Source organism: Nycticebus coucang, chromosome 6 (assembly GCF_027406575.1).
Source record: "Nycticebus coucang isolate mNycCou1 chromosome 6, mNycCou1.pri, whole genome shotgun sequence".
Lineage (NCBI taxonomy): Eukaryota > Metazoa > Chordata > Mammalia > Primates > Lorisidae > Nycticebus > Nycticebus coucang.
The window spans coordinates 59501302-59516362 of record NC_069785.1 but is presented as its reverse complement, the minus strand read 5'-3'; the positions used below and the strand labels follow the sequence as shown (position 1 = coordinate 59516362).

At 38.5% G+C, this 15061-nt stretch overlaps 1 protein-coding gene across 8 annotated transcripts in view; it reads right to left on the bottom strand.

Annotated features, from left to right (window-relative positions):
• Positions 1-15061, bottom strand: part of TCF12 (transcription factor 12) — a 410397-nt gene that overhangs the window by 16060 nt on the left and 379276 nt on the right. For all 8 annotated transcript variants that reach the window (XM_053593152.1, XM_053593153.1, XM_053593155.1 and 5 more), the window contains 2 exons: positions 7392-7506; positions 5763-5925 (listed from right to left, as the gene is read on the bottom strand). In XM_053593152.1, the coding sequence (XP_053449127.1) occupies positions 5763-5925; positions 7392-7506 (278 nt within the window). The remainder of the gene's footprint in view (positions 1-5762; positions 5926-7391; positions 7507-15061) is intronic.

Sequence of the window (15061 nt, the reverse complement as noted above, 5' to 3'; positions counted from 1 at the left end):
AACAGACCACACAACCAGAAAGTAGTATTTCAGGGATATGCTGTGGAATAACTTTTAGAAAGTTCTATTTATGTTTCAGAAATAAGTGCTCAGAACCCTGAAATAATGTGCAAAAAGAATAGAAATTTTCATCTCTTCTCTAATACCTTGAGTATTTTAATAAAGAATAGGTATGCAATTTTTACCAGCTAATCATTAATTATATAAACACATTATTTTGTCAAATGAGAATCACTAGCACTCTGACGTCAAAAAAGCTTTAAAAGATCATCTAGCCCAAAGATATCCAAATATGACCATTCAGTAGAATCTCTAGGAGCACTTCAAAAATATAGCTTTCCAGGCTCAGTGCTTGTAGCTCACGTAAGTGCCAGTCACATACACCAGAGCTGGAGGGTTCGAATCCAGCCTGGGCCTGCCAAATAACAATGACAACTATAACCAAAAAATAGCTGGGTGTTGTGGTGGGCGCCTGTAGTCCCAGCTACTTGGGAGGCCGAGGCAAGAGAATCGCTTAAGCCCAGGAGCTGGAGGTTGCTGTGAGCGGGTATGCCATAGCACTCTACCTAAGGAGACAGCTTGAGGCTCTGTCTCAAAAAAAAAAAGTGCATACACACACACACATATGTACATATATGTATTTATTTTTTGTACATATATATGTATATATGTGTGTGTGTGTGTGTGTGTGTATAGCTTTCCAGGTCCCCTGACCAGAGCTGATGATTTAGTGAGCTTGGGTTGAGGGTTAGGTACCTGTATTTCTAAAACGTTCCCATGTCTGTGCAGCAGGGTTGAGAATCACAGCAAGAAATCAGTGCCCTCCTTAGAATCACACAGCTCACTAGTGGTAGCATAATGACAAGTACTGACTTGTAGTACAAGGAAGCAAATGTACACCATGTATCTAAAATTTCCATCATAATGGCAACTGCAGTATCTTTATTTAGTACTTACTGTGCATTAGACAGTGTGCAAAGGGCTTTACATACATAATTTTCAGATTATTCCCACAAGAATTCTATAATAGAAGTCTCTTTTTAGAGAAGAAACTGAGATCAAAGAGCTTTAATCACTCGACAAGTATCTGATAGAACCATGATTACACCCAGGTTAGACTTCCTTTATCTAAAGTCCATGTTATTAACCTACTCACTATTGTGGACTATTACATGCTGCCTCTTAACTTTTGATGACCTATGAGTTGGTAAACTATGACCTGTGAGCTGGTCACCTGTTTTTGCAGTAAGTTTTATTGAAACAGCCACATCCATCTGTTCATGTATTGTCTTTAACTGCTTTTGTGCTATAATGGTGGAGCTGAGTAGTTGTGACAAAGACTGTACAGCCCCAAAATGCTAAAATATTTACTATCTGGCTTTTTATACTAAAAGTTTCCTGATCCCGGATCTATTCCACACGAAGATAAATAAGAAGGAAACATGCAGATTATTTCTCTTAAAATTCTATTTGAATAAAACTATGAAAGAGGGCGGCACCTGTGGCTCAAAGGGGTAGGGCGCTGGTCCCATATGCCGGAGGTGGTGGGTTCAAACCCAGCCCCGGCCAAAAAAAGAACTGCAAAAAAAAAAAAAAAAAAAAACTATGAAAGAGTTACACGCCTCGAAGAAGTGGTTTCTGGATTCTCTGATCTGGTTTTTACCTTCTCATGCTCCTGATACTTGAGTAAAACACATATTAAAATAATACTATTAGGAACTTAAGATCTCACTTTTCTCAAAAGAAATGTTTGGGTGTTGAAAATAGTGAGAATGTCAGGCTGGGTATAGTGGCCCACAACTGTAATCCTTAGCAATCTGGAAAGCTAAGACAGGATCCCTTAAGCTCAGGAGTTGGAAACCAGCGTAAGCAAGTGTGAGACCTGCATCTCTACAAAAATAGAAAAATTAGCTGGGAAAGGTGGTGGGCACCTGTAGTCCCAGCTACTTGGGAGAACTGAAGCAGGAGGATTACTTCAGCCCAGGAGTTTGAGGTTGCTGTGAGCTAAGATGAGGCCATGGTACTCTAGACTGGGCAACAGAGCAAGATTCTGTCTTTAAAAAAAAAAGAAAGAAAGAAAAAAAAGAAAATAGTGAGACTGTCAAAAGGTAAAAGGATACCTTGTATTTTTTTTTTTTTGAGACAGAGCCTCAAGCTGTCGCCCTGTGTAGAGTGCTATGGCATCACAGCTTACAGCAACCTCCAACTCCTGGGCTCAAGGGATTCTCCTGCCTCCTCCCCCCAGGAAGCTGGGCCTATAGGCGCTTGCCACAATGCCCAGCTATTTTTTGGCTGCAGCCATCATTGTTTTTTGGCAGGCCCGGGCTGGATTCGAATCCCCGAGCTCAGGTGTATGTGGCTGGTGCCTTAGCTGCTTGAGCCACAGGTGCTGAGCCATTTTTATTTTGGAGAGAGCCATTTTTATTTTGGAGACAGAGTCTCACTATGTTGTTCTGGGTAAAGTGCCATGGTGTCACAGCTCACAGCAACCTCAAACTCTTTGGGCTTAAGCGATTCTCTTGCCTCAGCCTCCCAAGTAGCTGGGACTACAGGTGCCTGCCACAATGCCCAGCTATTTTTTGGTTGTAGTTGTCATTGTTGTTTGGCAGGCCCAGGCTAGATTTGAACCTGCCAGCTCCAGTGTATGTGGCTGGTGCCCTAGCCGCTGAGCTACAGGTGCTGAGCCAGGATACCTTCTAAATATGTGAACAGTAGAAAGGATCATGCCGGTTCTGTTACTTATATCTACTATACTCATGACAATCTCCTTTGTACCATCACTTAACACAAAGAACAATATTTTAAATATAAATATCTATATAGGTGATATATATATTATTGATAAATGAATACATATACCCAAACCAGATGTATCATAAATATATTGTATCATCTTATTTTACTATAGAACTACAAGAAAAATTTGAAAGAAGAAACTGGAAATCATTCAAATCATTCAGCTTTGTGGGCCATATATCCTACTTGTCAAGTAGTGACAAGTAAGCAAGTCTGCTAATGCAACACAAGAACAGCCACAGATGGTATATAAATGAATGGGTCGTAGTGGCAGGACTGACTGGCTCAAAGGCCATAGTTTGCCACACCCTGGTTTCAATCATAGAGTATTGGAGCTGGGCACGGTGGCTCATGCCTGTAATCCTAGCACTCTGGGAGGATGAGGTAGGTAGATTGCCTGAGCTCAGGAGTTCAAGACCTGGTCTTTACTAAAAAGGTAGAAAAAATACCCAGGTATTGTGGTGGGTGCCTGTAGTCTCAGCTACTAGGGAGGCCAAGGCAAGAGGATTGATTAAACCCAAGAGTTTGAGGTTGCTGTGAGCTATGATGCCATGGCATTCTACCTAGGGTGAAGGAGTGAGATTGTCTCCAAATAATAATAATGATAAAATCAATCAATCAATCAATCATAGAGCCCTTATGTGCCACATAATGATATTTTGGTCAACTGCATATGTAATAGTAGTCCCTTTAAGATTATAATTAAGGGGTGGCACCTGTGGCTCAGTGGGCAGGGTGCTGGCCCCATATACCTAAAGTGGCGGGTTCAAACCTGGCCCCGGACAGCTAAAACAGCAATGACGACTGCAACAACAACAAAAAAAAGCTGGGCGTTGTGGCTGGCATCTGTAATCCCAGCTACTTGGGAGGCTGAGGCAAGGGAATCACTTAAGCCCAAGAGTTGGGGGTTACTGTGAGCTGTGATGCCATAGCACTCTAGTGAGGGTGATGAAATGAGACTCTGTCACAAAAAAAAAAAAAAAAAAAAAAGATTATAATTGCTCCTCTATCAACCAGTGAAGGGATAATACATTTCCTGTATGTTTGTGTTGCTCCTGGGGTAAACAAACTTACTGTGCTGCCAGTTGTATAAAATTATATAATTATATACAGTACACAATATAGTAAGTCCTCAATGTCAATGATATAGGCTTTGGGAAACTGCAACTCTAAGTGAAACCACATCTACTAAAACCAATTTTTATCACAGACTAATTGATGTAAACAAGAGTTACATTCCTACAGCCTATTTATGGTCACAAAACATCACAAACTTCTAAATAAAGACCCCAAAGCCACTCTCCACACATACTCCCATGCTCACTCATCTTGGGACTGTTTAGACATGCCAGTTCACCTAATGTTCCTGGTCTTTGGGAAGTAGAAGAAAACTGGAGTACCTGGAGAGAAAAATCTACCAAGGGAGACCAGAAGGTACAAACTTCACACAGTGGTTCCTGCTAGGAATCAATTTTTTTCCTCATTAATACTGAACTAAATAAACAATGTTATTTGAGGATGCACTATACTTAATAAAAAACTGTTATTGGTTTATGAATTTATTACACTATACTTTTTATCATTATTCTAGAGCGTGCTCCTACTTACAAAAATCCCCCAAACCTATAAAATAGCCTCAAGCTGGTTCTTCAAGAAGTATTCCAGAGGCGGCACTGTTACCATAGGAGCTCCATGCATGTTACTGCCCCTGAAATCCTTCCAATGGGACAAGGCGCAGAGGTAGACAACAGTGATATCAATGATCCTGAATATGTGTAGGCCTAGACTAATGTCAGTGTTTGGAACTTAGTTTCCCAGCTACTCAGAGGCTGAGGCAAGAAGATCACTTGAGCCCAAGAATTTGAAGTTGCTGTGAACTACAAGGCCATGGCACTCCACTGAGGGCGACATAGTGAGATTCTGTCTAAAAAAAAACAAACCCAAAGAACCTATCTCATTTGTAATCCAGGGACTGCCTATAAAGATATACATAGAAAATGTTTTTGTATAGCTGTATGTGTTTGTATTTTAAGTTAAGGGTTATTACTAAAGAGTCAAAAAGTTTAAAAAAGTTAAGAATTGTATATAGTAAAAAAGTAACAGAAGTTAATATTAATTTATTATTAAAGAAAGAAAATATATTTTTATAAACTTAGGGTAGCCTAAGACTATAGTGTTTATGGAGTCTAGAGTAGTGTATAGTAATGTCCTAGCTCTTCACATTCACTCACCAGCCACTCACTGACTCACCTGAAGCACCTTCCAGTCCTGTAAGCTCTTGGTAATGCATGGTAAGTGTCCTACAAATGCACAGGTATACTATACTTTATCTTCTATTTTTACTGTACCTTTCATATGTTTAGCTACACATATACTTACCATTGCATAATATTCAGTACAGTTAACATGTTGTATGCATTCACAGCCTAGGAGCGACAGGCTACACCATATGGCCTAGGTGTGTAGTGGGTTGTACCATGTAGATCTGTGTATTTACATCTAGGTTTGCGTCAGTATACTCCGCGATATGCACACAATGACAAAATCACGATGATCATCATGTATTTCTCAGAATATATCCCCACTGTTAAGCAAGTATGGCTAGACTTAAGTTATTTATTGACGGAATGTATCAAATGCCTGTACCACACAATTTAACATGTTTTAGTTATTTTTCTAACAGAGTAAGAGATTTAAGCAACTTTAAGGGAGAGATATAATTTTTTTTTTATATGTAGACCCTAAAATGTTGTGGCATAAGGAACACATGATTTTGGAGTAAAACCTTTACATGCTTCCCTTTTAGGGGTGATATGGCAATTTAATAAAAACTAAATAAAAATCCCAATACAGTATCTACCACATAGCCAAAAGTCAATAAATGCATGACAACCTTCAACTAACTTCTCAAGTATTTTCATTCACAGCAAATAAGTGAAATTGAATACCTGGATGCCAACAAATACCTTGTTCTGCCTCTAGATGAAACCTTGATATCTTTTTGGGAGGATTCATCATCTGATTTCATGTCATCTGATGACGGAGGTTCATGAAGGTTCTCATCTTTCTCTTTGTTTTCAGTCTTGATTTCTGTTGCAACAACAGTTCCAGATTGACTTTGCAAGCCACCTAACAAAGAGGCAAAGGAAACATAAAATAAATGATCAGACTCACTTACGAATTAGAATTAAGACAGTAAAAAGCTTTTCAGATGGTAACTATCCTTACTTGTTATAGGGCTATGGCAGAAATCTGAAGATAAAGGAAAGTATACAATTTAGAGATGAAAAAAACATGTCTACAAGCTTTTTTTTAAAAACATGTATTAATACTGTTTAATAAAAATTATAGGAGTCTGTTGTTTTGGATTAAGCTACTGCATTAGGCCCAAATAGACCACATTAAAAATCAAAATGGAGTTATCCCTGTTGAGGTTTTCTATGCCACCAAATTGAAACTCAGTCCAGAGAAATTAGGAGAGAAACACAGCCCAATGTCCCAAACAGGGCAGTTTCAATCTTTGGTGTGTGTGATAATGAAGCTCCCTCTGTTTTCATTCTTACCACAGAGAGTAACCTGATGTTAACCAATCAGTTAGCTTTCTTTCTTTTTTTTAAATTCCTTTTTACGATTTTTACAGCCTTTGTATTTAAATGAATAAGCTGGACCCTGATAATTAGTTTAATGCTCACTTTTAGGCACTATTTAATAGTTAAACACAGTATGAGAAACTATAATGTATTTTAGAAACTTTTTAAGATGGTGCCAAGGTAAAGGAAATAAGCTTAACATTTTCTTGGAAAAACACAAAACAAATTTCCTGGTTAAATATAAATGGGAGAATTTTATTTTGGTGGTCTTAATACTGGTTCCATATTTATGCTTATTTATAATCTCACGTTTGTGTTTTATCAGAATTGTAGGTCTCACCAATTAAATTATAATCTTTACTACAATAGCTTCCATCATTTAGAGCTCTCGGTATACTCAGAAATCTTTTTTTTTTTTTGTAGAGACAGAGTCTCACTTTATGGCCCTCGGTAAAGTACCGTGGCATCACAGCTCACAGCAACCTCTAGCTCTTGGGCTTCAGCGATTCTCCTGCCTCAGCCTCCCGAGCAGCTGGGACTACAGGCGCCCGCCACAACGCCCGGCTTTTTTTTGGTTGCAGTTCAGCAGGGGCCGGGTTTGAACCCACCACCCTTGGTATATGGGGACGGCGCCTTACCGATTGAGCCACAGGCGCCACCTATACTCAGAAATCTTTCTCACTCATAAGGGGAAGTGATTAAGGAAGAGAGAAGTGACAGAAGTAGGAGCAGGTATAAAGATAACCAGTAAATAATGAACAAAGCTTTGTATAGGGCTTCATCTATCAGTAGGTGTTTATAACTGGACCAGCCAGGTGGGCCAGCTGGAACCCTAAATATCTACCCTCCACACTTGGTGAAGACACTGTAGTAGCACTACTATTTGGAATTCCTCCACTTAGAGGACGTTTAATTCACAGATGTCTGTTCAGCTGCAAGAAAGATGACAGTGTTTCAAAGGATATCTCTGTCTGTATTATTGCTGAAAATCAACAATACAGGTACCTCTATAGTTTTCTTGTGTTTTATGGTTCAGATCTGTGCTTGAAGCAGTTACTGTACTAGACAGGACTGAATGATTGCCATTGAGACTGACGGAGTCTTCCCGGTGAGTTCCAACCTGAAGTAAAACAAAAACAAACACAAAAAAATCCCCAAATGGTCAAGACAGTTCAGGAGCAACAATTGTCCAAATATTTTTTACTAGGTTTAATAGAGAAAATAGTATCACTCATCTGAATTTAGCATCTTTTCCTGGATAATACAATATACTTGATCGTAGTACTGTTTTTATTTATTTAGTTTTTTGGGGAGACAGAGTCTCACTATGTCACGCTGGCTAGTGTGGTGGCGTCACAGCTCACAGCATCCTCAAACTCTTGGACTTAAGCAATTCTCTTGTCTCAGCCTCCCAAGTATCTGGGACTACAGGTGCCTGCCACAATGCCCAGCTATTTTTTTTGTTGTATTTGTCATTGTTTGGCAGGCCGGGGCTGGATTTGAACCTGCCAGCTTTGGTGTATGTGGCTGGTGCTCTAGCCGCTGAGCTACAGGCACTGAGCCCATAACATTGCTTTTAAATCAAACCAAATTTTACCTTTTAAAAAATGAAAATTCTAGTTTGGCTACACGCGGTGGCTCACGCCTATAATCCTGGCACTCTGGGAGGCAGAGGTGGGTGGGCCGCCTGAGCTGTGAGTTCGAGACCAGCCTGAGCCAGAGTGAGACCTCATCTCTAACAATAGCCAGGTATTGTTGTGGGTGCCTGTAGTCTCAGCTACTCATGAGGCTGAGGAAAGAGAATCACCTGAGCCCAAGGATGAGGTTGCTGTGAGCTGTGATACTATAGCACTCTACCAAGGGTGACAAAGTTAGATTCTGTCTCAAAAAAAAAAAGAAGGAAAATTTAAACTCCTACAGAGGGTTATTGTGAGAAGCAAATGAGCTAACAAAGGCAAAACATTCTATAAACCATAAAGCAATAGACATTATAGGGCCCACTAATAATTCTTCATAATCAATCTGAAAACCTATTTTTCTCCAGAAACATGCATGAACTTGCATTTAACAAAATATTGCTATACTGCAAGTAACAACAGTATTTATGTAAGTTTGGTTTGCCCCTTTTATATACAGCATCTTATTTCCACTTCCTCTGTCTCCCCTCCAGATTTTTTTTTTTTTTTTTAAGAGACAGAGTCTCACTGTACCGCCCTCGGGTAGAGTGCCATGACGTCACACAGCTCACAGCAACCTCCAGCTCTTGGGCTTCCGCGATTCTCTTGCCTCAGCCTCCAGAGCAGCTGGGACTACAGGCGCCTGCCACAACACCCGGCTATTTTTTGGTTGCAGTTTGGCCGGGGCTGGGTTTGAACCCGCCACCCTCGGCATATGGGGCCGGCGCCCTACTCACTGAGCCACAGGTGCCGCCCCTCCCCTCCAGATTTTTAAAAGAGCAGCAAAAGCAATACAAAATTAACTTAAAAGTTTTACACATTACTGGGCAACAAAACTAGCATACATTTGTATTCTCAGTTTTAATCAAACCTACACAAGTCACAGGTAACCTGAAATGGAAAGGTAAAGCATGCAACCACCACCAAGCTTTCAGCTACTGCAGTATCTTTAGAAAAACTTGTTACATTCCCTCACCCCTTCCCTCTGGGAAAGGAAAAGAAGAAGAAGAAGAAGAAAAAAAAAAAACCCAAGAAAAGAAAAGAAAAGAAAATAGTGACTAATTCCCACATAAATTGGATTTAATTTTGACCGAAGTATATTACTTAAACATTAATTTTTTTTCCTTTTTATTTTTATTAAATCATAGCTGTGTACATTAATATGATCATGGGGCACCATACACTTGGTTCATAGATCGTTTGACACATTTTCATCACACTAGTTAACATAGCTTTATAGCTTTTTCTTAGTTATTTTGCTGAGACCTTTACATTCCACATTTACTAGGATTCACATATACTCTTGTAAGATGCACCGCAGGTGTAATCCCATTAATCCTCCTCCCAAACATTAATTTTTAATTCAATTTGTTAGTATGTTATTTAGGATATTGCATTCTCATTTATAAGTGACATATGTTTGTAACTTTCCCTTTATAATAATATATTTTCTCCAATTTTAATATCAGGTGTACCCAGATCAAGTAGTATGATTTTGAAGTATTTCTTCCTTTTCTATTGTCTATAAGATTTGGCATGATCTGTTTTTCGAAATTATCCTTTACTTTTATTTCTAAATATTAGTTGTTTTTTGATACTTAAAAAAAATAAGTTAACTGATGACTCAGAGTCAAAGCATTCTATAATAGACATACTCTTATCTGACAATGTGAATGCTACTTTCTTTGCATTATTATCATTATTAATATTTTGATGTAGCAATTTTCTGATTCCTTTTCTGAATGTATTTATGTTCATTCATTCTTTACAAGGTTTTTGTTTCTAGTCCTTCTCTTAAAACATTATTATTAAATTTTAAGCCTTTTTAATTTTGTGAAGGCAAAAAGTGGAAACCTAATAAATACATGTATATGTAAAAAAAAAACCACTCATTACGGATGGTTTTTATTAGACTAGTGGCAGAGATGTCAACTAGTAGATTAAGTCTTCAATTAACTAGGTTTATTGCCCAGAGTTATATGTGAGAACCACTATTTTTCAACCAATCCCTCAATCCTACTAAATTGCCAAACTTTGAATCCCTCTTGAGTAATTAATAGAGCTTTTGTCTTTCATGACTTGGTATGGAGGTAGATTTATTCTTTGGTTTCCTGTGAACTAAACAAAGGGAAACAAAGCAAAACTTTTGGTAATGTAGGCCATTTGGCAATGAATCTGACTAGAATATATCAGTTCTTTTACAATACCTTTAAAGAAATGTTTGTCTTTAACCATTATTCTTAATATGTTTTTCAAAAACTCATTTTTGGGTACTATGTATATTGTTCTGGTGATAGGTACCCCAAAAGCCTGAATTCAACATGATACAATTGATCTGTGTAACAAAAAAAATTTGCATCCCTTAAATTTTTGGAAATAAAAAAATAATGTATCCCATAGCTTGCTGAGTATTATTTGTGTCACTGCTCCCTTAGATAATCAAGCACTGACTATCCCCTTTTCCTAAACCATGTAATTTCATCATGCATTAGATTCATAAAATCTTAAAGCTGGGAAGGGACCACAGAAACTTTGGGAGACTTCCATCCCATATTCCACGACAGAAGGTTTTAGTCTGTAGATTCTTCTCCCCACAAATGTTAGAAAAATCTGAAGAACTAAACCTAATAATGAGAAGTAGATTGTAAAAACTGTATTCAAGAGAGAAAATTATTTTAAGATGTGTTTTGAAATTCTGTCTCAAGGGTATTCTGGTCATGTTTCTTGTGATCTATGAAATACTCAATGCCTAAGAGAAAGGCCAGTTAAAAATTTCATTTCGTAAAAATAGATATGAGTAAATGCAATATATAGCTATTACAATTCTCTTTTTAAATCTTTTTTTTTTTTTTGTAGAGACAGAGTCTCACTTTATGGCCCTTGGTAGAGTGCCGTGGCATCACACAGCTCACAGCAACCTCCAACTCCTGGGCTTAAGCAATTCTCTTGCCTCAGCCTCCCGAGTAGCTGTGACTACAGGCGCCCGCCACAGAACCCAGGTATTTTTTTGTTGCAGTTTGGCCAGAGCTGGGTTTGAACCCGCCACCCTCGGCATATGGCCCCCTACTCACTGAGCCACAGGCACCGCCCTCTCTTTTTAAATCTTAAAAGCCTAGAGCTATTCTTTTTTTTAAGTGAGACAGAGTCTCACTTTGTTGCCCTTGGTAGAGGGCCAGGGTGTCATAGCTCACAGCAACCTCAAACTTTTGGGCTCAGTCATTTCTCTTACTCAGATTCCCCAGTAACTGGGACTACCACAGGCTCCCACCACAATGCCCAGCTATTTTTTTTGTTTGTTTAGCAGGCCCAGGCTGGGTTCTAACCCACCAGCCCAGGAGCATGTGGCTGGCGTCTAACCATTGAGCTATGGGCACCCAGCCCCTAGACCTATTCTTAAGATAAAATATCCCACTAATTATCTTCCCTATCCTGAGATACTTTGCTAAGAATATGTTACAGCTCCATCCATGTAAACATAAAAGAGGTAAAGTCTCCATCTTTTTTGAAGGCTACATAATAGTTCATGGTGTACATATATCACAATTTATTAATCCATTCATGGGTCGATGGGCACTTGGGCTTCTTCCATGACTTAGCAATCATGAATTGGGCTGTGATAAACATTCTGGTGCAAATATCTTTGTTATAAAGTGATTTTTGGTCTTCTGGATATACCTACTAGACGAATTGTAGGATCGAATGGCAGATCTATTTTTAGATCCCTAAGTGATCTCCAAATATCTTTCCAAAAGGAAAATATTAGTTTGCATTCCTATCAGCAGTGTATAAGTGTTCCCTTTTCTCCACATCCACGCCTACATCTATGGTTTTGGGATTTTGTGATGTGAGCTAATCTTACTGGTGTTAGGTGATATCTCAAAGTGGTCTGAATGCTATAACCCAACTTCAGCCCAAGACGAAGGGGAAAGAGGAGGGGAAGGAAAGGGGGGAGGAGAGGTGGGAGGGAGGGTAACTGGTGGGACCACACCTATGGTGTATTTTACAAGGGTACATGTTAAATCTACTAAGTGTAGAATATAAATGTCTTAACACAATAACTAAGAAAATGTGGTAAAGGCTATGTTAACCAGTTTGATGAAAGTATTTCAAATTGTATATAAAACCAGCACATTGTACCCCATAATTGCATTAACGTACAAAGCTCACAGCAACCTCAAACTTAAGTTTGAGTTTAAGTAAAAAAAAAAAGATAAAATACCCTAGAACAATTTTGACTCGCTGGGAAATTATTGTAGGACAAAGAAAAAATGACATTTCTGTGTTATAATCTGGACTTAAGAATTCCTATGACCTCTGGTAATATGTACTACTTCTGTTCTTACACTGTATTTTGAATTATTATACCAAGTAAAAATTTAAACTTTTAAACTTATACATATTCATATTTTATACATATGAAATTCATTTTATAAGTTAGCAAGACAATACTATTGGACAATAAACTGAATTTGTACTTATCGTACATTATTTGCTTTCAAAGAAAAAAATTAATTCGATTCCAAGTGTCTATGTCTCTGTTTTTGTGCCAATACCATGCTGTCTTGACCACTATGGCTTTGTAGTACAGACTAAAATCTGGTATGCTGATGCCCCCAGCTTTATTTTTATTACTAAGAACTGCCTTAGCTATACGGGTTTTTTTCCGGTTCCATACAAAACGCAGAATCATTTTTTCCAAATCTTGAAAGTACGATGTTGGTATTTTGATAGGAATGGCATTGACTAGGTAGATTGCTTTGGGAAGTATAGACATTTTAACAATGTTGATTCTTCCCGTCCATGAGCATGGTATGTTCTTCCATTTGTTAATATCCTCTGCTATTTCCTTTCTGAGGATTTCATAATTTTCTTTATAGAGGTCCTTCACCTCCTTCGTTAGGTATATTCTTAGGTATTTCATTTTCTTTGAAACTATGGTGAAGGGAGTTGTGTCCTTAATTAGCTTCTCATCTCGACTGTTATTGGTGTACACAAAGGCTACTGACTTGTGGACACTGATTTTATATCCTGAAACATTAGACACTTGGAATCGAATTGAAAACCAAGAAATGAAACTAACATCTTACAACCACCTAATCTTCGATAAATCAAACAAGAACATACCTTGGGGGAAAGACTCCCTATTCAATAAATGGTGTTGGGAGAACTGGATGTCTACATGTAAAAGACTGAAACTGGACCCACACCTTTCCTCACTCACAAAAATTGATTCAAGATGGATAAAGGACTTAAATTTAAGGCATGAAACAATAAAAATCCTCAAAGAAAGCATAGGAAAAACACTGGAAGATACTGGCCTGGGGAAAGACTTCATGAAGAAGACTGCCATGGCAATTGCAACAACAACAAAAATAAACAAATGAGACTTCATTAAACTGAAAAGCTTCTGTACAGCTAAGGAGACAATAGCCAAAGCAAAGAGACAACCTACACAATGGGAAAGGATATTTGCATATTTTCAATCAGACAAAAGCTTGATAACTAGGATCTATAGAGAACTCAAATTAATCCACATGAAAAAAGCCAATAATCCCATAGATCAATGGGCAAGAGACATGAATAGAACTTTCTCTAAAGATGACAGACGAATGGCTAACAAACACATGAAAAAATGTTCATCATCTCTATATATTAGAGAAATGCAAATCAAAACAACCCTGAGATATCATCTAACCCCAGTGAGAATGGCCCACATCACAAAATCTCAAAACTGCAGATGCTGGCGTGGATGTGGAGAGAAGGGAACACTTTTACACTGCTGGTGGGACTGCAAACTAGTACAACCTTTCTGGAAGGAAGTATGGAGAAACCTCAAAGCACTCAAGCTAGACCTCCCATTTGATCCTGCAATCCCATTACTGGGCATCTATCCAGAAAAAAGGAAAAAGGAAAGGAAAAAGGAAAAAAATCCTTTTATCATAAGGACACTTGTACTAGACTGTTTATTGCAGCTCAATTTACAATCGCCAAAATGTGGAAACAGCCTAAATGCCCACCAACCCAGGAATGGATTAACAAGCTGTGGTATATGTATACCATGGAATACTATTCAGCCATTAAAAAAAATGGAGACTTTACATCCTTCGTATTAACCTGGATGGAAGTGGAAGACATTATTCTTAGTAAAGCATCACAAGAATGGAGAAGCATGAATCCTATGTACTTAATTTTGATATGAGGACAATTAATGACAATTAAGGTTATGGGGGGGGAAGCAGAAAGAGGGACAGAGGGAGGGGGGTGGGGCCTTGGTGTGTGTCACACTTTATGGGGGCAAGACATGATTGCAAGAGGGACTTTACCTAACAATTGCAATCAGTGTAACCTGGCTTATTGTAGCCTCAATCAATCCCCAACAATAAAAAAAAAAAAAAAAAAAAAAAGAAAAAAAATTAATTGGCACCCAGAGCAAAAATATGAGCATTTTAAAAAATGGTCTCAGACTTGCAGAAAGCTTGAAGTCTGGAGTTTTTCATGTTAATGAAGTTAGCAGGAACTTTTTCTTTGTAATTTGATTCTCCGTGCAAATGGCCCTCATATATTTTCTGCAGAATTTGACTTTCACAGTTCTTATGGTTCTCTTTAACCCTTGCTCACCCTGGCTCCCAATGTCCTCCCTTTAATCTGCAACTCCACATTCAAATGGCTCTGTCTACACACACAACAGGTGTATAAACAGTTCTTTGTCTGGGCCTAGAGTCTATGGGGCCATCCAGATAGGACCCTGTTTAATTGTTCAACTCGTTAGCATACAGCTGACAGGCTGCTGCTGCTGCAGGGGGAATAACATGGGAAGGCAAACCCCTCATCTGCTATGCTCTAAGTTTCAATTATTATGAAGAGCCCTATTTCAGAATAAAAGGCCCATCCCATTAAATGGCATCATCCTGCACACTCAATCTTTGCAATCTGTGTACAGCCTTACTTTTGTGAGAGAACTCAACAAGGACTTGTTTTCATTTAATTTGGCCAATGGCT